This window comes from Phyllostomus hastatus, unplaced genomic scaffold (genome assembly GCF_019186645.2).
Source record: "Phyllostomus hastatus isolate PE091 unplaced genomic scaffold, TTU_PhHast_1.1 phas_contig_86, whole genome shotgun sequence".
NCBI classification, from domain to species: domain Eukaryota; kingdom Metazoa; phylum Chordata; class Mammalia; order Chiroptera; family Phyllostomidae; genus Phyllostomus; species Phyllostomus hastatus.
In genome coordinates, this window is record NW_025333977.1 from 81,388,356 (window position 1) to 81,413,507 (window position 25,152).

General features: G+C 40.9%; 2 protein-coding genes across 7 annotated transcripts in view; one reads left to right on the top strand and one right to left on the bottom strand.

Moving 5' to 3' along the window:
* The window catches only part of SPICE1 (spindle and centriole associated protein 1), a 56,666-nt gene extending 51,869 nt beyond the window's left edge, over positions 1 to 4,797 (bottom strand). For 4 of the 5 annotated variants that reach the window (XR_006787226.1, XR_006787227.1, XR_006787225.1 and 1 more), the window contains exon 1: positions 4,704 to 4,797. The gene's annotated coding sequence lies outside the window, so the exon portion shown is untranslated. The other variant, XM_045851994.1, reaches the window with a different exon arrangement.
* An 11,309-nt stretch (positions 4,798 to 16,106) lies between these two features.
* Positions 16,107 to 25,152, top strand: part of SIDT1 (SID1 transmembrane family member 1) — a 98,744-nt gene continuing 89,698 nt past the window's right edge. For both annotated transcript variants that reach the window (XM_045851196.1, XM_045851197.1), the window contains exon 1: positions 16,107 to 16,907. In XM_045851196.1, the coding sequence (XP_045707152.1) occupies positions 16,686 to 16,907 (222 nt within the window). In that variant the 5' untranslated portion in view covers positions 16,107 to 16,685. The remainder of the gene's footprint in view (positions 16,908 to 25,152) is intronic.

The window sequence follows — 25,152 nt, forward strand, 5'->3', positions numbered from 1 at the left end:
GTCAACAAGGGTGCCAAGAAACAATTCAATGGGGAAAGAACAGTCTTTTCAATCGACAGTGCTGGAACAACAATGTATCTTTGTGAAAAAAATGAAGTAGGGCCCCTACCTCACAACATATACAAAAATGACTTAAAATGGCCCACAGACTTAAACATAAGAGCTAAAAGTATAAAACACCTACAAAAAACATGAATGTTGGGTTAAGGAATGTTTTCTTAGGTTTAATGCTAAAAGTACAACCAACCAAGAAAAAATAAATTGGACTACATCAAAATTAAAAACCTTTGTGCTTCATCACGAAAGTGAAAAGACAACCAAAAGAATGGAAGAAAAATATTTGCAAATTATGTATCTCATAAGGAACGTGTATCCAGAATATATAAAGGACTCCTAAAACTCAAGAATAAAAACACAGATAATCCATTTGTAAAATAGCTAAGAGATTTGAACAGACTTTTCTCCAAAGAAGGTATTATAAATGGTCAATATGCATGTGAAAAGATGTTCAACATCATTAGTCATTAGGAAACTGGAAATCAAAACCATAATGAGACCTCATACCCCATAAAATGGTTATAAAATGGTTTCTAAAAAGATGGAAACAAGCATTGGCAAGAATGTGGAGAAACCGGAATCCTCATATATTGCTGGGGGAATATAAAATGGTGTAGCTACTTAGGAAAACAGTTTTGCAGTTCCTGAAAAAATTAAACACAGAGTGACCACATGACGCAGCAATTCTAATCCTAGAATTGAAAACAGATGTCCACACAAAAATTTGAACATGAAGATTTATAGCAGACAAAAAACAGAAATATTCAAAATCTTTGATGAATGGATACATTTGAATAAATAAACTACGGTACATTCCTACAATGGAATGTTATTTGGCAACAGACAGAAGACGCAATGATATATCCCATGACGTGGATGAACCTTGCAGGTATTACACTAAGAGAAAGAAGCCAGAAACCAAAGGTCCTATACTGTATGATTCCATTTACAAGAAATATTCATGATTTACAAATCCATTGAAACATACAGTAGATTACAGGCTGGTGGTATCTGAAGGGAGAAGGGAATGGAGAGGGACTGATAATGGACACAGGGTTTCTTTGTGGGGTGATGACAATGTTCTGGCATTAGATAGCAGTGCTGGTGGCACATCACTGCTCTACGAATACAGTGGTCCCCCCCTTATCAGACTGAAACCACACAGAGTTCCAAACCCTGTATATACTGTTTTCTCCTATACTTGCATACCTATGATAGAGTTTAATTTATAAAGCAGGCACAGTAAGAGATTAACAATAACTAGTAATAAAATAATTATAACAATATACTGTAATAAAAGTTATGTAAATGTTCTCTCTCTCTCAAAATATCTAGAAGCTTCCATTTAATATTTTCAGACTGTGGCTGACCACAGGTAACTGAAACACAGAAAGTGAAACTGTGAGTAAAACAGACTACTGTACACTAAAAACCTCTGAATTGTACACTTGTTGGTATGTGAGTTATATCCCAATAAAGCTGTTATAAAAGTAGATGTGGGAAAAATGTAACAGTTGTTCAAAAAAGGGTTTCAAGTGTATTTTACTCTGTAACCACTTAGATCGTCACTTATTCTACAGAAACAAAGGAGAATCATGAAATGTCAGTAAGTGTATCTGATGAATTATGCATCCAGTGAAATTATATTAAAAGAATACTAATGACATAAGAAAACACACTAAGAGTATAAATAGTTGAATGTAAACTGCATTGTATAGTATATTCTCAGTGATGTTAATATATGTATTATATGCCGTCTTAGGAGAAAAAGCAACAGATTCACTCCCGCTGGCCTTGAAAAAGCAAACTGCCTCTGCAAAGAGCTGCCATGTGGCAGGGAACTCAAACGTGTGGGAGCCTCCAGCAAAAGTCAGAAGCCAAGACCCCCTTGGTCAAACAGCCGTGGGGAAACAAATGCTGCCAACAACCTGAGTGAGGCAAACCTGGCAGCAGACTTTTCCCAAGTTGCGTCTCCAGAGGAAACTGCACTGCGGACTGCCGACACCTTAGTCACAGTTTTGTGAGACCCTACAGAGTCTCCAGTTAAACCATGTCCAAACTCCCGACCCACATATGTGGTAAGATGAAGAGTGAATCCTGTTTTAAGTCACTAAGTGTGTGATCATTTGTTACGCAGCATAGGAAACAAACATACTGGCCAACACTAAATTCCAGCCCGTGTACGGTAAAATCACAAAGGTGTAGCCAAGCTGCTGTCTCTCTTCTGGACTTCCTTTCACCAGCCTTCATAAAGGAGAGGAGTATTTCACCAATTCTGTTTACTAAGTCCCAATTACACTCCAAACTTTTGCAACACGGGGACCACCTTTGCACTGAAAAGTACGGCCTTGAACATAACCAATAATGGTGACCTCATTTTTCTTAACCCAGGATCAGACTTTGTGGTCTTCTAGCAAAAAGATTTTGTGCCACTTACAGAAACCGGGTATCATAAAAGAGCTATAGTTTACATGCTGACATGTGAGACTGGAGAAATTCTGATGTTTTACAGTGCTAAGGAGCCAAATAATTAGCACAGCCTAGAAAATCTAAAATATTAATAGCTTCCTAATTACTAAAAATATTGCTCCCTTCTAATTTCTCAGGCCTTTCCAGCTCTACATACAGACTACCACTCCTGGAAGTCTCCCCTCCCTTGGCTTCCACAACACTCTTTCTCCTGGTTTCTCTCTTTTTCTTTTCTCCATTTTTCTGCAGGCTCCATTGGCCCCTCCTCACATACAATATAATCAAGATCCTCACCCAGTTCTATACCAGTCCTCTTTTCTTCCCGCTGGAGACCATCTCTCTTCATCCTGCAATTGTTTCTGAGAGTCTACCACACACCAGGCCCTGGATGCACACTAAGATACAATAGTAAACAAGTCTCATATGGTGCCAGCTCTCATGGAGCTTAGTTTCTAGATCACATCTTCCCTCACTGATCTCACCCACTCCCTCGCAAAGTTATGAATGTGTTGGGCACACAAATGAAATGAATCACAAATCAAGAATTCCTCTTTCCTCAACACATCAAATGTTCATTTCCAACTCCCTTCTGTGCGCATCTCCCATCTCAAACAGTCAAAATACAGCTTATTTCCCATGCCGTCCTCACTGCTCACCTCTAGTACTTGATATTTGACTGGCTTGCTTAATAAATGCTGAATTCAGCTCAACCTACAAAATTACCATCCTTCTTGATGCTCCTCTTCCCTTAGCATCACCTTCTCTTCCTTCTTGTCTCATAGCCAATCAGATACCAGAACCTATTCTTGCCCTAAAATGCCCTCCCTTATCTGTCCCTTCCTCTACATCTCTACTGCAAATGATTTTGTCCAGGCCCTCATTATTTCTCCTAACTGATCTTCCTTTCACTCATTCACTCACTCACTCCATCATCCACATATAATTTTGGTCAGTGTTGTCCCCACACACCAAAGTTGCAGGTTCGATTCCAGGTCACAGCACATACGAGAATCAACAAATATTTTGAAACCACATGCCAAGAACCAGCCACCAGATTCAGCAGAAAGTAGTCTGCACACTCACAGAGCTTAGAGTTTATAAGACCACAATTAAATGAATAATTGTAATAAAAGGGAAATGTGTGAAGTAAACTCAGTGTCATGGAAATACCTCACTATACACAATAAGAAAAGCCTGCCTATTCTCTCGAATTACCCCCAAAATGTTTAAGTTGAGAGCTGAAGTACTAATAAAAGTTAGAAGAGGATGAAAGAATGCTGGGCAGGGCAGGGCAGGGCAGGGGGGGTTAAAAAGCTGTGAGAAGTTCAGTTTGACTAACAAAGATCTGCAATGATGAGAGGCTAGAAAGAGAATGAAAGAAAGGCAGGGACCAGATCATGAACTTGCAAGAAAGTCACTTAAGGATTTTAAGCAAGAGTTATGATGGGATTTAGCAAACCCACTCTGGGGGACAGAAAACTGATCAAAGAAAAACCAGTCGTCCCTTCCATCACTATTATCCTGATAAACGACTACAGTACAGCTCAAAAGAGTTTAACAGTCCTTCCCCCCGCCCCGAAGAAGAATCCAACTCTTCTAGGCACTCAGAGCCTCTCTCCCCCACCCGCCGTCCCTTCCTCCCCGTGTGGCCCGGCCTGGTTGACCTTTCTTTCCAATCTTTTTCCTCCCAAATCTCCCCTACACCCTAAAACAAAGATCTCGCCTCAAAGTCAGGTTTAACCATTCTTTGCGCTCCGTTTGGAACACCCTTCAGCCTTTCATTTCCTTATCCACTGGGTAAACTCCCAGTCACTCCTCAAAACATTCCAGCGGCCCCTCCTCCTGATAAACTCTGACCATCCAATCGCATTAAATAACCCTCCCGGTCCGGAGGACGTCGGCTAGTGTTTCTCTCGCTAGACTGTAAACTGCTTGGATGCTATAATAGGGTCCCTCTAACTTCTAGCTCTGTGCAGAAGTGCCCGAAAGCGGAGCGTGCTAGACACTAACGCACCCAGGCACGCCTCCTGAAACGCACAGACACCCTCAAAGCAGAGTCGTGGGTGCCCTTTCCGTAGTAATGATCCTCTACCCAAGGCCACTACCGCCCGACTGTAGCCGGGTCCCTAACGCTCGGAGCAGGTGAAGGCTGCAGGGCTCCGCCTGGTCATCACAACCTGCTTTGTCGTTTCCTGACTGCTGCTTTCCGCCACCAAACACTGCAGGAACCAGAACAGCTCGGCCCGCCACAACCAAACGCCACCCGCCGCTTCCGGGGACGTTGCCTAGGTTACCGGGTCCCACCCACTCTCATGCGTACTTCCGGCAAGGCCAGTGCGCAGGCGCCTCCCATAGTTCGTGGGACTGAAAGTTCCTCCGGTGCTCTGCATTTGTCCCAAGTTCCCTGCGCACGCAGGGTTTGAGGCAAAGCTTTGGAGGTTGGCATGTAGCATTACCCAATTTGTTGTGAATTCTCTAGAAGAAAGATATTGCTCTCCACACCAAGATTCACATACCACATTTACTCGCTTTCACCTCTTTACTTGAAAATGTTTATTACCAGTGTGCCAAAGACTGCTAGATTTAACAGGGTGTAAAAACAGGCAAGGTCCCTGTCCACAGGAAGCTTAAAGCATAGCAGCAAACAGCTGTCAGTGAAACAAATGTAAAACTAAAACTGTGACAAGTGCTAAGAAGTAGGCATATTAAATAGATACTAAGCTTATACAAATATTTGAATTATTCAGAAAAGCTAAAAAGCAGAGGGAGCCACATATGCAAACGTGGGTGATAAGTGCAAAGCATGAGGAAAAGTCCAGTATATTTGGAGTTCAGAGATCAGGGGAGTTTGGCATGAGGGCAGCTGCCCTTAATAGGCTGGAGCCAGGATGGACAGCACTGTGCAGGCCATGTTAAGGACTTCACAAAGCCATCATGAAAAACAGTGAATTTGCTCCAATAAGACACCTTCCTTCAATCCTTGGTTTTCTACTATTAAGACACACCCGCACATGGATCAGCAAGTACATGTTCAACACATAGATGCAAAAAAGTAAAATACAATTTAAAAAACCTATACCTTCCAATAGCTTTCGCTCTGATTAAGGAAGTTTGATGTAGATATATCCAATGATCAATGAATATAATCATTCCCTGCATACGCCCTCTACTCCCTGCCCCACTGACTTACTGCAGCACTTGACAAAACCACAATCTTGACCCTCCCAACACTGTACTTAACTGAGCACCTGTTCCCTTGAAACCACAGTCAGAAGGAGAAAAACAACTGGCCAACCAGATTTTATATTCATGATCACTAATTTCTGGTAGGCCCTTCAAAATACCTGAAGACTGTATCACAGTTCCTTGCTCCATTGAGTCTCCCAGCCTCCTAAATGACAACTTTGTACCTTCTTTCAGTGAGCTTGCTTCCTACTTCATTGACAACATTGCAGCAATCTGACATCTTCCATAAGATCCAATCATTAATTCAATCCTCCTAACAGCATCTTTACCCACAAACCTGCCTTCTAGAAGCTCAAAAAAAAACCCCAAACACAAAAAATATGAAGAAAATTACATCAAGTATATAATAATCGAGAAGGCATCAAGAAAAGAGGAAGACCAAAAATGAGATGGATCGACTCCACAAAAGAAGCCATAGGCGTGAGTCCACAGGAGCTGAGCACGGCTGCTGAAAACAGGATATTGTAGACATCGCTCATTCATATGGTCACCTAGAGTTAGGGGCAACTCAACAGCATATAACACACACACATAATCATCAGATTGCTTAGAACCAATGATTAAGGATGAAAAATTTTAAAAGCAGCCAGGGAGGAAAGGCATTACCGAGGAACAAAACTAAGAACAATATTGTATTTCTGATCAGAAGCATTACAAACAAGTAGACAATAACACATCTGAAACATATTGAAAGAAAAAAACTGTCAACCTAGAATTCTATAATTGTCAAAAATATTTTTAAATGAGGATAAAATAAAGACACTTCCACATGTAACTGATAGAATTTATCGATGAGTAGACCCTCAATACGAGAAATGGTAGATGGGTACTTGAAACAGAAGGAAAATGATATCAGAAGTGAATCTGGATCTATACAATAAGAGCACCAGAAACAGCTACAACAGGTAAATATATAAGATTCTTTTTCTTATTATTTAAATCTCTTTAAAAGGTTATAGACTACTTAAATACAATAAAAATGTACTGTGAGGTTTATATGTAAAAGTAAACTGCATGTCAATAGTCGCATAAAGGACAGAAGAGAGAAATATATCGTAAAACAAGTTTCAGTAAATGCAAAATGATTCAACTCAAACTTCCTGCCAGGATGGAGGCATAGGTAGAAACACTTTGCCTCTTCACACAACCAAAAGAAGGGCAATAACAAATTTAAAAACAAAAATAACCAGAACTGCCAGAAAATTGAACAGTATAGAAGTCCAACAACCAAAGAGTTAAAGAACAAACATTCATCCAGACTGGTAGGAGGGGCAGTGGCTGGAGGACCGGGTGGGCTAAGCAGAGGCTGGCAGAGCAGGCAGTCCCACATTTGCCTGTGGATAAACCAGGATGAGCAACTGGGGAGCGAGACAGACTGTACAACCCAGGGTTCCAGCGCAGGGAAATGAAGCCTCAAAATCTGACTAAAAACATCTGTGGGGGGTTGCTGTGGTAGGAGAAACTCCCAGTCTCACAAGAGAGTTTGTTGAAGAGATCCACAGGGTCCTAGAATGTATACAAACCAACCCACCCAGGAATCAGTACCACAAGGGCCCAATTTGCTTATGTGTAGTGGAGGAAGTGACTGAAATCCTGCCAAAAGCTGAGCTAGCAGCATTGTTCCCTCTTGGACCCCTCCTCCACATATAGTACCACAATGAAGCCTAGTAGGTTGCCCCACCCTGGCAAATACCCAAGGCTCTGCCCCTTACTATGTAACAGGTGTGCCAAGACAAAAAAAAAAAATGACCCAAATGAAAACACGGATCAAAGCTCCAGAAAAAATACAACTAAGCAATGAAGAGATAGCCAACCTATCAGATGCACAGTTCAAAACACTGGTAATCAGGATACTCACAGAAATGACAGAGTATGGTTGCAAAACAGAGGAAAAAGTGAAAGCTATGAAAAGTGAAAGAAAGGAAAATGTATAGGGAACCAACAGTGAAAGAAAGGAAACCAGAACTCAAAACAATGATTTGGAGCAGAAGGAAGAAATAAACATTCAACCAAGACAAAATGAAGAAACAAGAATTCAAAAAAAGGAGGAGAGGCTTAGGAACCTCCAGCATAACTTTAAATGTTCCAACATCCAAATCACATGGGTGCCTGAAAGAGAAGAAGAAAAGGAAGAAATTGAAAACTTATCTGAAAACATAATGAAGGAGAACTTCCCCAATCTGGCAAAGGAAATAGTCTTCCAGGAAATCCAGGAAGCTCAGAGAGTCCCAAAGAAACTGGACCCAAGGAGGAACACACCAATGCACATGATAATTACATTACCCAAGATTAAAGATAAGGAGAGAATCTTAAAAGCAGCAAGAGAAAAGGAAACAGTTACCTGCAAAGGAATTTCCATAAGTCTATCAGCTGATTCCTCAAAAGAAATCTTGCAGGCAAGAAGGGGCTGGAAAGAAGTATTCCAAGTCATGAAAGGTAAGGACCTACATCCAAGATTACTCTACCCTGCAAAGCTATCCTTTAGAATGGAAGGGCAGATAGAGTGCTTTCCAGATAAGGGTCAAGTTAAAGGAATTCATCATCACCAAGCTCTTATTATATGAAATGTGAAAGGGACTATCTGAGAAAAAGACGATGATCAAAAATATGAACAGTAAAATGATAACAAACTCAAAACTATCAACAGCTGAACCTAAAAACAAAAACAAAAATAAAAACAAACTAAGCAAACAACTAGAACAGGAACAGGATCACAGAAATGGAGATCACATGGAGGATTATCAGCAGGGAGGGGAGGGAGGAAAATGGGGGAAAAGGTACAGGGAATAAGAAGCATAAATGGTAGGTACAAAATAGACAGGGGGAGGTTAAGAATAGTATAGGAAATGGAGAAACCAAAAAACTTTTATATACAACCCATAGACATGAACTAAGGTGGGGGAATGCTGGTGGGAGGGGCAGTGCAGGGCAGAGGGGAATAAAGTGGAGAAAAATATGGGACAACTGTAATAGCATAATCAATGAAATATATATTTTTTACAAAGCATTCAATTCATAGTAGGTATGCTCTCTACCCACAATGAAATTAAATCAGAAATCAATAGCATAATTTTTGGATGAGTACCTCAAAATTTGGGGGAAAAATATACACTTCTAACTAAGCCATTAATCAAACAAGAAATCAAAATGGAAAGTAGAATATATTTTGAACTGAATGAAAATGAAATACAGCATATCATAAATTGTGGAATGTAACTGAGAATAGTACTTCAAGAGAAACTTATAGCACTAAACATTTATATGAGAAAAGTTCCCAAATCTATGACATCAGCTTCTACTTTTAGAAATTAGATAAAAGAGATCAAGTTAAATCCAAAGAAGAAAGAAATAAGAAAGGTTGAAGCTGAATCAATAAAATAGAAAAGCAAAAATAAGAGAGAAAACCAATGAAAGTAATAGCTGAACTATGGGAAGAGTGATTAAATTGATAAACCTCTAAACAAGTTAATCTGTAAAAATGCATATAAATTACTAATATCAGAAATAAGAGGTAACAGATTCTACAGGTACTAAAAGAACAATATAATATTTTGAACACCTTTATGTCAGTAAATTTGACAATACAGATAAAGTGAACAAACTCCTTTAAAGACATAAATTACCAAGCTTTCTAAAAAATGTTTGGATAAACTGAATAACCCTGCAGTTAAAAAAAAACTGCAGTTTTTTTGCAGTTAAAAAAAAACCAGAGGCCCAGATGGCTTCAGCAGTGAATTCTACCAAACATTTGCAGGGGAGGGGGGTGAATATCACTAATTCTACATAAACACTTAAAAAATTGAAGAAGGAATTCTTCTTAACTCATTCTATGAGGCCAAAATTACCCTGATAGCTGAACCAAAGAGAGGCATTACCAAAAAAGAAAACTACAGACCAATACCCCACAAGAACATAAGTGCAGAATTTCAACAAAATTCATGTAACAAAATAATTATGTTGAGTGAAAAAAGCCAGAGAGAGGAGGCGGAGGAGGTGGGAGAAGGAAGAAGGAAGACACATACTGTGTAGGTCTATTTATATAAGACTCTAGAAAATGAAAACTAATATCATGACAGAAAACAGACCAGAGCTTGCTTGGGAGTAGAAAGGAAGCAGGAAGGAAGGAAGAGAGATTTTAAGGAGGAAGGAAACTTTAGAGCATGGTGAATACACAGGTAATGTGTATATATATAACACAGTTGACACATATGTGTTAAATATGTGGGGTTTGTTATATGTCAATTATACCTCAGGAAACCTCTTTATTTAGCTTTCTCTGAGTGGTCCAAATAGGAGCCAGATATGCTTTATAAGCCATAAGATTTCCTGCTTCTATTTAGCACACCTCCATCTTCCAATCAGAGTGTTTCTGAAGTCTTCTCTTTGTTTTACTGTAAACCTCGTCCACATCCCTCCTGTTTTTGAGTCTCTGCTAAACACAAATGGTGGTGGCTGAAATCCTTCCTATATCAAGCTCTGAATAGTCTCTGTTTACTCTCATGTTCATAGTTTTTGTTTCCACAACTACTTATATTTTTATAACATTGATTTTTTTTTAACATTGAGAAGACTTATCTTGACTACTACTGAGATGAATCATTCTTTTTGTATTTTCTGATTTTTTAAATGTAAAAATACCTAAACTTGGATATAAATCATATGGATCTCTGGTTCGTAGTGAAAAACAAAAAATAGGGAAGCTGCCAACCATGACCAAATCATAACCATTCTGATTGCTGCAGAGGCTATGATTTGGCTTCCCGGCCTGATTGCTGCAGAGGTTGTGGGTCAAGTTCTGTTCTTATGTATGGTCTGGCTATTGTCTATCTGAATATTCAGGCTCTCAGTCCCTCCTTTTGGTCATCCTCACTTGCAAGAATTTGATCAATTCAAGGAAGGCTGGAGATCCCCATCTTCACCATTTGGGATTATCCAGTTGTCTCCATAGTCTACTGTACAATACAGTAGAGATCTTCTTGACCTTTTTACTGTTGTACCCTCATGGCAATCATCTGACAAGAGAGCAGGTGCACAGATGCATTTAAGACTCTAGGCAGAATGCAATGGACCAACATCATGGCCATTATAACAAAAATTATAACAACTAATGGTTCCTATAAGATGCTTCAGATTCAGGAACCCCAATTGCCCAACCTGAGCCAAAAGAATAAATCCCATAGGTCATGAAGAGCAAATTTAGAGGGTCAAGTAGCTTTATCCTTGAGATAATGCATAACTTACTCTACCATGACTGTTTCATTAATCCAAGAAGTATTGGCAGTGGCACAGACACCACCACGACTAGCAAACAATAAATAAAGAGCAATGCAACTGTCTACCACTGCTCATGGCAATGAGTTAAGACTCATCTGTATTCCACCTGTGGATGAAGTAGTATCATTAATAACTTCTGCCAAAGTTAATAATAAGATTATTACAGCCTTTTCTATTTGTATAATTTTCACCATCAGGAAGACTGCTCTGATTGTTAGGATAAACAGTCAGTAATTCTTCCAGGTAGAGTACCTGAACAATCAAGGGTGGCATTCTTTCAAAGCTGGTATCTGAGTCTGAATTTATATCCTTGGCTGTTTATAGAATTATAGTCTCTAGGTATAAACAAGTCTTGGAATACTATTACTGAAGTGCATGAAGTATTAGCCTCATGCAAACAAGACCATGTGTCCTGGCTGCAAAGGAAGTAGTAACCTTGTAGAGGCACTTCATGAAGGACATACATGAAAAAGATGGTCACAACATGAAGTCAGAACCAAGGCCTTGCATGTTGGGGTCTCTATTAGTCTCTTCCAAGTGCAAGTATTTGACTCATCATGCTATAAAGTTTTTAAAATTCAAATTTAGAGTTACGTGGGGCCTGATAGATACATTGTAATCATTCATTCTGTTCTGGGAGAAGGAAAACTAGTAAAATCATAAGTTAATGTATTTAAAGTCTTTTGTCCATGTCGGTTCAAGTAGAACCACCATTGGTTATAATTCCCTATGATTTAATTTGGTAACACTAGAATATTCCAGAGGTTTATATGGAGAGGGTGCAGTGATGGGTGGCACATCCAACAGTAAGACTGAGGGCAGAGACTACTATGCGAGATAACCTATGAATGGTAGTATAATGAACGGCCGAAACGCCCTCTTTTCTCTCCCCCTTTTAGTTTATCCATTCTTTGGAAATAGAAGACTTGCTTAATACTTGGGCTCTCAAAAAAAAAAGATTCTTACTGAAGATTTAGCCATTTCATTAAAAGATGTCACAATCTCAGAAAAATCTGCCCCCACTCTCTGAAATACCCAGTGAGACCTAGACATTATCTCAATTGTACTTTTTCGAGGAGTCTAGGATAAGTTTGAATAGTCTCTAGGGTGTTGTGAGAGAATGTCTTCCCCTCTTTGAAAAGGTCATGCCTTAAATTATGGACTATATTTTGGCAAAATTGTAATTTACATTTTTTGAAATTGTATTTCCATTTTCTGCTAAGGCTGAGAACAAGTAAGTGGAATCCTTTTTACAAGGCTTATCTGAACAAAGTAGGAAATCATCTATATCTTATATCAAAACTGAATCATAAGGGAAATTGGGATCTTTTAATTCTTGATTAAGGACATAGGAAAATAAGATGGGCTTCAGGGAACTCTTTGGACCTACCTGTCCATGTATTGTCCTCTCCAGTGAGGCAAAAAAATGTTGACTGTTCTGGTGTTGGGACACACCAAGAAAGAGCAATAATCCTCTACAGTGAAGCAGGTGGTTGGGGAAGAACTGCTGACAGGAGAGTATTTAGTATTAGATACTAATGGGAAGGGAGGAACATCAATTGTATTGATGTCCCTGAGATCTTGAACAAATCAATACTTTTGTCCATTTAGTTTCTTTACTGGCAGAATAGGAATGTTACAAGATTTAGTACAGATTATGAAAAGGACTTGAGCTTATATTTGTTCTAGCTCTGGGGAAGTTTGGCTAACAGATTGGTAGAATATATCTGAACTTTAATATAGTCCACCCCAATTATTTTTCCTGTGTCAAGGGGAATTCTGCACTATAGAGAGTCAGGTACAGTGTTAAGATATTCACCTGGAGTATACATCAAGCATAGCAAAAGAAGAAAAAGTTTATATAGAACAGACACAAGTTGATTACAAATACTGTAGATGAGTCCTCTGAAACTTCAAGAAATAGTCCTTCTGGTGTGCATTTAATATTATAGTTCTGTTTGTGAGGTAGTGGTGTTACAGAGCAACAAGGGGGGCCTGGGACGATATGCTATTACAAAAAGGAACCCCCCAGGTTCATTATGTCCGCCGCCAGAGGAAAGACATCTCTCAATGCCAAAGATTCATGAAAAGGAAAGGAAATTTTTATTTAATGCTATACAGACTTAAAGTAGTGACCTAATGTCTTCATCAAAACCCCAAAGTCCCTTAAAACACCCACAAACACACAGAATCCTTCCTTCCTTCCCTCCTTTGCCCAGTCTGGGGTACTGTATCTCAGGAAAAGAAATAGAAGTCCATGCCTCAGGCAGCCCCTGATTCTTCCCAGTAATGCATCTCACCTGGTAGGCCTCCCTTGGTTCCCAGTACCATCAGCTGTTTCACTGGGATCTCTGCTAAAGCCGGGTGGTGGTTCCCCCTTCTAAAGCTGCAGGGGTCCCCACTCTGGCAAAGCCACGAGGTTCTCTCTCCACTGCTCCAGCCACGTGGTCCTCTCTGCACAGTGGCTGCAGGAGTCACCACTCAGACAAAACTGCGTGGTTCTCTCTCCAGTGGCTATGGGGCTGGGGCGGGGGTCGCCAAACTGCCAGAGCTGAGTGGCGGTTCTCTGCTAAAGCAACATGGTTCTCCCCTCAATGGCTGCTGCTTCTCAGTTTAAATCCCTAAGCCAGCCTTCCTCTGCAGCCCCATTTTCGACTCCTCCTACAATCGGCTACACATGCCAGAACTCATCCTTCCAGCTTTACTGGGATGCCATCGTGGGTCTGGGCAGGTGTGGCCCCATGTCATGGAGCCAATCTTCTCCAAGCTCCCATGCAGGTGCTGTAACTCGGAGGATCTGCCTCCTAGTTACGTCTTGGTGGGGAAGTTACTTCCATTCCCCTGGCTCAGAGCATGGCCACAGCTATTTAACATATCCATGTAACCAGTTAAAGGTTATAGATATGTTAGATGACCACACCAGAGGATAGCTGCAAAGCTGTTGCTATACAAAATAGCTCTCAATGGCCCTGCTCCATGTGTCCCTTCCACCAACCCACACCTGGGGGTGGGGACATCCTAGTATTTCCTGAACACCTCGAGTTCTGGACCCCATTTCAAATCCCTATTTGGGGTCCCCCTCTTGGCTGCAACCTGTTACGGGGGGAAAAGGGGAAAGTTTCAGAAATGCTCTGGTTAGATCTTGGTGACATGGGAAGCAGGAGACCACTAACTAGAAGCAGGATATTTTATGGTTTGAGGGGCATATTTGGCTTTCTCTTATTGATCTTGAGTTGGAAGTAGGGAGAAAAATTGGGGAAGTTGGCAGTCACTGACCAAGTGCTAACTGTTTTCTGGGCTATTTCTTGAGGAGGTTGTAGATCAAAAGTCTATTGTCATATATGGTCTGGCCATTGTCTATTTATGTATTCAGTCTCTCACGGTGGAAGATTTGGATTGTAGATATTTTTAAAACCTGGCTGATGGATCATATTTTACTCTTTAGCTGTTGGACTGGGAGTCCTACAATAAATAATAATATTTAGTTGTGTAGCATTTGAAACTGTGTAATATACTTTCAAGTACATTCCCCCCACTCCCCCGTTTTATCCTTACAGCAATCTTGTGATCCAGGGAGGTTAATTACCTAAAGTCATTCAATAAATTTGGTTAGAATTAGGATTACATCATGATATAGAGTGATTTGTAATATACCACTCAAAATGTCTGGTATAGATATCACCTATAATGTCTTTAAAATAAATATTTTGGGTTTTGTACTATGATAATCTACTCTAATTGTTTCCAATTTCATTGCTTAAAAGCAGGATAAAGCCTTCAGGATCACAGCTCTCAACAAATACCTACAAGGCTGTCATGTGGAAGAAGGATTAGGTTTATTCCTATGGCTCCAGAGGGCAGACCACATGCCAGTGAATGGAAGAGAGGCAAATTTTAATTAAAATGTGAAAATATCTTTCTAATGGCACACTTGTCCCCAAAGAAGGGGTTGTCTTGTGAGAGTCTGGTCATCATCTCTCCTAGTGTAGAGTAAGACTCCGTGATACTACAGCTCTGGTGAGCAACTGGCCAGGCCAGCTGCCCTCAATGGGCTTGATAAACTTCAAGTTTATGAAATTTTGTTACATTCTAAAATGAGACATAGACATTTTAAATACAGCAGTTAAAGTCATTCAAATTCTGGATGAAGTTATGATGCTATGTTTTTTTAAAAACAGTCAGATCTATTTTAAACTTTAATAACTTCACTCTTCATTGAATTAATAATTTTGTCCTTACAACTACATATTTTCAAGAACATTTTTAAAGTAAAAATTGTCCTAATAAGCAGTAACCTCACACAATCTTCCATTAACATTGTTTTCTGATTGTGCAGTTATTAAACTTTACAACAAATGTAATGCACTTATTTTTGAAGTTTTAATCCATTTTAGGAATTCAGTGGGGTGAAAAGAAAAAATCTCCCTTTGAATGGTAAATGCTAGGATTTTAATCTTAATCTCAACTCTTTTAATGAGATCTGTTTCTTCTTTGCAGCTTCTTTTTTAATGTTTGTTCATGTCAAGCACTATTATATGCTTTTCTAGTTTATAAATAACTTGAAACTGAAATAAAACAGTGAGTCCTCTTCTACACTTGAATTGTGATTGTTTGATGTTCTTCAAGGACTTCCAGCATATCCTCTTTCACCCGCCTTTTATCTGGCTCTTCAACTTTTTAAATCCAGTTACCTAATTTTTGCCAGAAAATTTCTTTTTAATGCTGGAGTGTGTCTGTCTTTTGAAAAACAATACAGAATCCTAGGGAATCTTACAGAATCTGAGAAGTTATTACAGAGTATAAATTAGGCAAGAGATTGGGTGGAAAGAAATTCCCTCTGCATATATCCTCCAGTTACTCTGAATCGTCTTGGATAACTTCCTGAACCAGACTTCAGGCATTGTCCAAATCTGTCCTCTTAACCACACCTGTTTGTTTTTTTTTAATAACCGTACACGTTTGCATACACGTTTGGTGAGAGAGAGAGGGGGGTGGGGGGAGAGAGAGAGAGAGAACGATGACGTCAGGCTCTTCTTGGAGAATAGCAGGTGATACGGAAATAAAACAGGTGTTTGGAAAAGGTGTTCTATTAGAGAAGGGAGAACCGGTAGTTAATAACCATCATTCGGAGAGCCGACCGGAGGACAAGCTCTGTTGCTTTCTATTTCTTCGCTTGCAGCCCGGTTGCACATTTATTTGAAAAGGATTAAATTTCCTGGTCAGGTCGACCTTTCAAGACTAGTGAATATTTCTAGTGTCTCCATCGCCTTTTTTTGTTTTAAGGTTGATGGGGAAACAGTCTGTTGAAATTTTGTCTAGGTGAGTTGGACATTCTCAGAAATGAGACAGGGGGAAGGAAACGGACTTAGAAGCCCGAGAGCAAAGCTGCAGCTCACGGCCTGAATATCGTTCGGCCCCCTCACGCCCCGCCCGTGACCCCAGCGGAGACCCCCCGCGGTGGCGTCAATATCTGGTCCGCCCTTCGCCGGTGTGTTGCCAGCACTCGCCGGCCGGCGGGGCTTTGTGGCAGGGGCAGAGCTGAAGGCGGTTCCGGAGTCCGCGGGGGGCTTCGGAAGGACCCGCTCTGCGCTCGCCCTCTCCTGGGGCGGCTCTGCCTCGGGGCCGGCGCGGCGCCCACCATGCGGCGATCCCCGCGGTTCCCGCTGCTGGGCGCGATGCTCTGCGCGCTGCCCTGGCTCCTGCGGGCGGCGGCACCCCGGAGCCCCGCGCAGCCCCTGGCTCAGCGGCGCGACCCCCACGACCCTGCCAGGGGCGCCGATTTCGATCGCGTCTACAGCGGGGTGGTGAGCCTCAGCACCGAGACCATCTACGCCTTCAACTACACCAGCCAGCCCGGCCAGGTAAGAGACTCGCTCTCCTCGCTCCACTTCCAGGAACTTGCCAGATCTCAGAGCCCCGCTGCTGCTTTGGGTCTTTTGGGAATTGACCTCGGGAGACCTCGGGGACCGGGGCGCCAAGTTCCCTTTCTCATTCAGAGCAATTACTGCCCAGCCGGAGCTGCCGCGTCCTCCGCAACCAGCCTCGGGAACAACTCCGCTTCCTTTGGCGCCTCCCCTCCCCTGGCCTGGTCGCTGGCATCTCTGGGCTTCACAAGGCTCTCTCTGGTTCCCCCGCATGGTCTGCGGGTCCTGACCACCGACTGGGCCTTTCCCTAGGAAAGTCACGATTTCTAGGGTCGCGCGGGGAAAGGACCGCAACTCTCTTCCTAATCTCCAGCAGGGAGAGAAACTCATTTCATTTGGATGATTCAGCCAGACGCATGTATTTCATAGCGCTTTGGGAAGAGAGAGCTGCTCAGAATCTAAAACGGGCATGTGTGAGAATGGATGCAAGCTGCAGACCTCTGTGTATTCATAGTCGCTTCCTCTGTTTCTGTATCATTGTCGCACCTCTTTGCTTAGAGAAGCCAGAAGACCTGGCCAAAGACATTGGCACTGCAGCCATCCCCTGATCTGTTGAGATTTTGATTTTTTAAAAGATGGATCGTTGTGTGAAAATTCTAGACCTATTTCTAACAAGAACTGAGGTGAGACAAGGGGAGGAAATGACTTCCAGCAACTCTCCCTTTGACACATATACTCTGATTATATAACATAAGAAAAGCGTAAATAGATTTTTTTCTTTAATCTGGTACCTTCTGGGGCACAGAGAAAAGAGAAAACTCCGCATTGTACCTACCTACCTGTCTCTGGATCTTCTTCCCATACAAATGTCTGTGTATGTATCTCCTACTATGCCAGCATTCCCCAACGTCCTCCTGCCCCCCACCCTGGGAATTCAAGAACTGATTATTGGGATACCATGATATGCCTCCCTCTCTAACTCTCACTTAGGATGAGAACTCAGGGAGTGGTAACTTCAGGTAGTTCTGAGCTGGAGGGACCAATGTGCCTGTCACCCTCCCAGTCATCTCCCAACCGTGTGTGCTGAGCCAGGGCTCCATCTCCAGTATGGCACTACAGCCTAAGGGGCTCTCCTGTGGCAGCACAACCCTCTCACCCTGTCCTATGCTCCTGTGACCTTCGGGCCAAGTGTCCTGAAGTGGGCAGAGTGGCCGTGTGTGGAGCCATTCCATTGCAGACAAGTGGGAGAGGCAGTTTTTATCCCCCAAGCCCCACGTAATTGACCTCTTTCTGTCCAGTGTGTGGTGGACCAGCTGACATATCCCACACGAGGTGTGTTCATAGCCCTGTGATTGGCTCAGAAGAGATAAAAGTCTGAAAAACTCCATGATCCATGGGGTGTAGTGTCAGCTTCCCCTAAATCATTGGTAAGAAAATTCAAATAATCTGTAAGTCCTAACGTCAGGCTTTAGTGTTTCCTGCCCTTCTGCTTAGAAATAGACTGACTGCTTTTTAACTGTGGTTTGGCTTTTTTGCCCTCAGTGTTCTGCCAGTTCCTCCACCACAGTTCAGCACAGGCGACACCGTTTGCAGTTGGGGTCGCCTGCTTGACTTCATTCATTAGAGAACCATGAGATGCTGAGAAAAAGGGCAGAAATTTATGAAAAACAAAAACTTTTTAAATTTTTCTGAGATTATGCCCTTTCCAGTTAGCCTATAGATGTGTTAAAAAATGTCCTTTATTTTATTAAACAATGGTGATAATTAGTTTTTTAAATATCTTTGCATAACACAATAAAAAGTTGGTTACCTCAGCAGTTCCTAAAATTTTACTCGTCTGAGGAATGCAGTTGGGAACCGTGGGACTGACAGAAAACTCAAGTATTTTAATGCCAGTAAGCAATAATATGAACCAGATATTCTCAACTCTTACAGCTTTCTGAGACCTCTCTGTGATATCCAAATAAGACAGGAACCCATTTACTTTAGGAAATCATTGTCCTCTCCCTTCCATCAGTATTTCTGTTGATTTCTCCAGAGGTGGCACTTTGCTGACCTGTCTGTCCCAACCCTCAGTTTCCATTGATAGCCTCCTCTCTTCTGTGTCCTTTTTGCCCCACGTCGAACACCAGCAGCCCCTCCTTCCAATACCGTGAATATGGTGCTGTTGGATGTAACAGAACTTTCCTGAAGGTTTGGGGTAATGTAAGGAAAGTACAGAACATCGTTTCTGATTGCATCGGAAATCTAGGCAACGCTGTCATGACAATCTACCAGCTGTTCCCCACCAGGGGAAATTTCAAGATGGTGGTACTATTTTAGGGGCCCTGGCTTATCACCATCTTCTTGGCCATCACCCACCCCATATGCTAGCTTCTTCCCACGAGAAAATTTTGGTTACTCTCTCATGTCAAGCAATTTTGCCTCCATCGCCAAACCCAGACTCACTGGAGGACACTCGCTGGAAAATAAAGGTCTGTAAGTCCAAGAGCAGACGCAGTGAGCAGTTTCCTGTAACCCGACCAAGCCCTGGAGAGGGCTCCAGCCCCTGAAGGGGCCACTTCCCACCTTCCCCTCTTTAGTGCAACAGAGAATTTGGTTTACAAGAAACAGTTCTAATTGTTGAATTTTCATCTCCTTTTCCTTTTCTCTTCAAACGTTGTAATATTTGTCATTATTCTTCTTCAGCTTGGAGGACAAAGGCTTAAAAATTTTAAATAAAGAAAATAATAAAATAAAGAATTTTATTCTAAATTTTAAATTTAGAATAAATTTTAAATAAAGAAAATAATAAAATAAATAATTTTATTCTAAATTTTAAATTTAGAATAATTTTTTTAAATTTTATTTTAATCATGGTTCAAGTACAGTTTTCTCCCTTTTACTCCCATTCCAGCCCACCCACTAAATTTAGAATAAATTTTAAAGGGAGGAAGCTACAGTGGGAGCCTTCCCTCCTAATCTTTCCTGTCAGCCACTGCATCTCCCATACCAAACTGCTGTCCTGAAGAACTATTTAGCCAAGCATGTGTCATGCTAATTAGATGACCTCAGCACCAGAAAAAGTCACACAGGCCTTCCAGGCAGACAGTAATGTAAATATGAAGTTGCCATTAAAAACTATCACTAAAGGATGGAGTGATTGGTTTAATGAAGAATAATGAAAATAACAATTAAAGATGCAGGTTAGACAAGATCACAGTTCATTTCACTTTCCTGGAGAGAAAGTATCGGGAGATTCCTTTGAAGAGGGGTAGATTTTCAGTGTGGTGCACAAGGTGTTCTAAAAACCACAGGGCTGGAGCAAAACTGGAAGGGAATTACCTTTTTTGATTAGGACAAGGGGCATAAAAGCAGGTTTGCTGGAAATAAGAATGCTCCTGTACAGACAGGTGGCAGCCATAATCAGATGTTTGTATTTGAGCTAGATGGTGATCAGGAGCCTTTAAATAAAAATCTACCCACCCTGCAACAAGATGTTTTCTCTGAGACTTTCAGTAACAGAATTCATTGTTTGCCATGGATTTTTGAATGTGAAATGTTTCCCTGGAAGTAGTTCTTTATTTTACGCATTAAACTGAGGCATTTATCTTTTAAGACATATACTTTTCTATGCCCAAGGAACAATCCTCGGCTTTATTAAAACCAACCAGCAGTTGTGTATCTAGAACCAGTTATACCAGCCTCTTGGATCCAGATTCAAAAAGTCAGCCAGTTCTTGTGAAAAATGGTAACTTGTAGCAATATGCATTACTAGTTTGGTAGAAGAATTTAAGACTGGTGTGATAGCCTCAGTCCTCCTGGTCCCATATATATTCTTCCAGTGTTCTCTGTATACTGAGGCAGAGAAGCCTCCTCTGATGTCCTCTTACTAAACTGGACTGGTGCTTGCTGAGGAGAGAATCATCTCATTGCCACATTACCTGGTTGACTAGTTACTGTGTCAGCCAGCCCAGGCTGTTATAACAGAATACCATAGTCTGGGGGCCTTAAAACACATTTCTCACAGTTCTAGAGGCTGGAAAGTCCAGAATCAAAGTATCAGCAAGTTTGGCATTTGGTGAGAACTGACTTCCCAGCTCATGGACAGTATAGTACCTTCTGTCTGTGTCTGCACCTGCCCCCAGAGCAGGGAGAAAAGCAAGCTCTCTCTCTTCCCTTAATCTTATAAAGGGCACTAATCTCATCATGAGTGCTCCAACCTTGTGATCTCAGTGCCTTCTAAAGGCCTTGTCTCCAGATACTATCACACTAGGGATTATGAACGGGGGTGGAAGGGAATGCAAACTGTTCATAGCGGTCACCTCCCACATTTTTCTCTGTGGCTCTGAAAATGGAGCATCAACGTGTCATAAAGGTGTTACAGGCTGACCATACTCCAGTTATGGGTCTGATTTTGTGGAGAACCCATCTTCTGCCTGCCTGGACCTGATAACCTTGTGCTAAATTATATAATGGATTTGGTAGGTATATGCTGTCCAATATGGCAGCCACTCTCCACACGGGGCTAAGGAGCACTTGAAATGTGGCTAGTCAAAACAAGATGTGCTGTAAGTGTACAACGCTCACCAGATTTTAAGACAGTATAAAAATAGCATAAAATGTATCATTAATACTTTTATTGATTATTATATACTGGATGTATTAGGTTAAATAAATATATTAATAAAGTTCACTTCACCTGTTTCTTCTACTCTTTTAATGAAAATTTAAAAGCATGTTTGATTCATATTGTAGTTTTATTAGACAGCACTTCCCCAAGTACTACAGACTTTTGAGAACTCATTCATCCCAAAGATAGCTTTGTTGGAGGAAATGAGGCTTGAAAAGGTGTTAATAAATAAACAAAACTTGGATAGGCAGAAAGAAAGTGGAATAAAGCTGCTGTAAACATTGTGTGCAGATTTTTGTGTGGATATAAGTTTTCAGCTCCTTGGGTAAATAGCAAGGAGCTTAATTCCTGGGTCTTGTGGTAAAAGTATGTTTAGTTTTATAAGGAGCTATCAAACTTGCCTTGCAAAGGGACTGGACCATTGTGCATTCCCAACAGCAGTGATTGAGAGTCCCTGTTCCACATCTTCATCTGCACCTGGTTTTGTCAGTGCTTTAGACTTGAGCCATTCCGATAAGTGCAGAGTGATATCTCGTTTTAGTTTGCAGTTTCCTGATAACGTGCTGTTGAGCATCTGTTCATGTGATCATTTGCCAGCCGTACATCTTCTTTGGTTGAGGTGTCCATTCAAATTTTTTGTCCATTTTTAAATTGCCTTGTTTGTTTCCTTACTCCTGAGTTTTGAGAGTCCTTTATAGATTTTGGATGCCAGTGTTTTATCAGATACAAGTTTTGCAAATATTTTCTCCTTGTCTGTGGCTTGTCTTTTTGTTCTCTTAATACTGTTTTTTTTTCCCTTACAGAGGAGACATTTTAAAATTTAATGAAGTACTACTTAAGATTTTTTTTCATGGGTCATACCTTTGATACTGTATCTAAGAAGTTGTAACCACCCTGACTGCTGTGACTCAGTAGGTTAGGTGTGGTCCTGCTGAAAGGTCGCTGGTTTGATTCCCAGGCAGGGCACACACCTGGGTTGCAGTCCAGGTCCTCAGTTGGGGGCATGTGAAAGGCAACCACACATTGATATTTCTCTCCCTCTCTTTCTCCCTCCTTTCCCCACTCTCTAAAAAATAGACAAAATGTTTTAAAAAGTAAATAAAAATAAAAAGTTGCCACCAAATCTAAGGTCACTTAGATTTTCTCCTGTGTTGTCTTTTGGAAGTTTTATAGGCTTGAATTTTACATTTAGGCTTATCGTCCATTTTGAGTTCATTTCTGTGAAAGATATAAGGTTCCTCACTAGATTTTTTTTGTTTTGCACATGATGTCCAATTGTTCCAGCACATTTGTTGAAAGCTCACCCCATATTTTTAGTACTTCGGTATTGCATATGTGTGTTTGTGTTTATAGGCTAACTTGAACCAAAGGGTTTGAAGCAGGTTCTTACCTGGATCTCACTGTTCTTATCATTGTTCTCAGCCTTCCCTTCGGCAGTCACCATCTCTGATTTCTACCACTGTCTTGTTGCTCCTTTTTTCTGTATATCTTCTGTCTCTGCTTTTCCCATCCTTTTTATCTTTCAAATCTTTCAGGAATGCTCTCAGCCCATCAAGCTCTTCCTCTTCTGTAATTTAGCTCTTCAGGTGGTTGGAGGCTTTGCTGCTGGCAAACAGTCCTTCTTCTGCATCTCAGGGCGTAGGTTTTGTTCCTTACTTCTGATCCAGAGCCATGATGGGTAGTCTCAGGTACTGGAGATCTGTCTCCCTCTTTTCAAGGTCTTGCTATAGAATTCTAATAGTGCTAATGGTAGAGGATGAAGGATTTTGTTTGTCAAGTCTGCTTAGCTACAGAATTGTAACTGGGCTTGCATTTGAGATTTTTTCTGTTCTTTTTTTCCAACACTAAAAGAAACATTTAAACCACAAAAGAGGGAACTGTATTTAAACTTAAGAGCTCACAGGACCTTTTAAATTACCTAATCACTTCTCACTTAACAGAAGGGAAAACTGAGAGCCAGTGAAATAAATTACTTGTCCAAAATCATGTAACTAGTTTGAAGAAAAGTCAGGAACATAACTCAGATTCCTGACAGTATTTCCTTAGGATATTTGTGCAACACCACTCTTCCTCCCACAAGAGCACCTCTTTAATCAACAACAGTAAAAATAATTTTAAAGTATCGTAGTCACACTTCCACAGTCAGGTTGTTTGACCATATATGACTCCCTGACAACTACTGAACACTGAAGCAAGACGTGTTTCACTTTTGTTTTCCCTCGTGCATTGTCCAGGCATCCATTTGTCTGTCAAGTCAAGCAAGCAGGGTTGACACTAAATAAAACTGAGAAGTTGGCAGATTTTCTTCCATTTTTCATGGAGCCACAGCCACCCACCAACCATGATCTTATTCTGACTCCCTGTGGACTAAAAGGGTCAATCTTCATTGCTTTTGTGCTTTATTTTCATCAGTGCTAGGTTCTTTCTTTGTGCCAGTCACAGGGCAGCTTGGAGACCTGAGCAACTAGCCTGTATGTCACTCCAGGACAGCATTAATCCTGAGAACTGGTATTTCTGGATTCCCACTAAACAGCAATGAAGATAAGCCATCGCAAACAGGAATAAATGACTGCTTCTGCCCTTTGTGGACAAAGTGACTCACACTTGTTTAATTAACCTAACTGGAAGCTTGTGTATGCTCCCAAAAATTTAACATGTAAATGCCCATGGCATTGTTTTAGCCTCTCCAAGGTTTGCAAAAAGGAATCCTGTATCCTGTCTCTCTATGCCACCTTCACCAGAATGGAAGAGTTATAGCTCTCGAAGAGAAAGGCAATGTTTACCTGGGTAATGAAGAGATACAAAGTGGGGGATATGGAGAGGGGCAACAGGGCAAAGTCTGGGAGTTAATAGGTGGTTTGAGGAGGTCTGTGAGCAGTGAGGCTCTGAGATAGTTGTGGGATGTGAGTGAAGCAGACAGAGTGGGAAAGAGAATGTTGGGCCTGGCAAGACTTTTAGCTTCAAGCAACAGAAATCAACTTGCTAATATAAGCATAAAAGTAATTTATTAGTAGGATTTGGGTATCTCACAAAGCTGAGTTACCATCTTCAGACTACAACTAGAAATCAAAGGAAACTAAACCGCAGGAAATTACAACAACAGCTGGAAAACAGTATGGAAATTCCTCAAAAAATTAGAAATGGAACTGCCATACTACCCAGCAATACCACTTCTGGTATTTACCCAAAGAAAACAAAAATACTAATTAAAAAAGATAAATGCACCCCTATGTTCATTGCAGGATTATTTACAATAGCCAAGATATGGAAGCAACCTATGTGTCCATCAACAGATGAGTGGATAAAAATGTGGTACATGGATATACAGTGGAATATCACTCAGCAATAAAAATAAGAATAAAATCTTGCCATTTGTGACAACATTGTTGGACCTAGGTGGTATCATATTAAGTGAAATAAATCAGAGAAAGACAAATACCATTATGATTTCACTTATTCATGGAATCTTTAAAAAGTGAATAAAAAAACAAAACAGAAACAAATCCATGTATAGAGAGATAAAGCTTATGCTTGCCAAAAGGGAGAAGGATGGATGGATGGATGGAGGAAAATTTAAAAAGGAAATGAAGACAAATATAAGCTACTTTTAGAGATTAAAACATTTTTCCT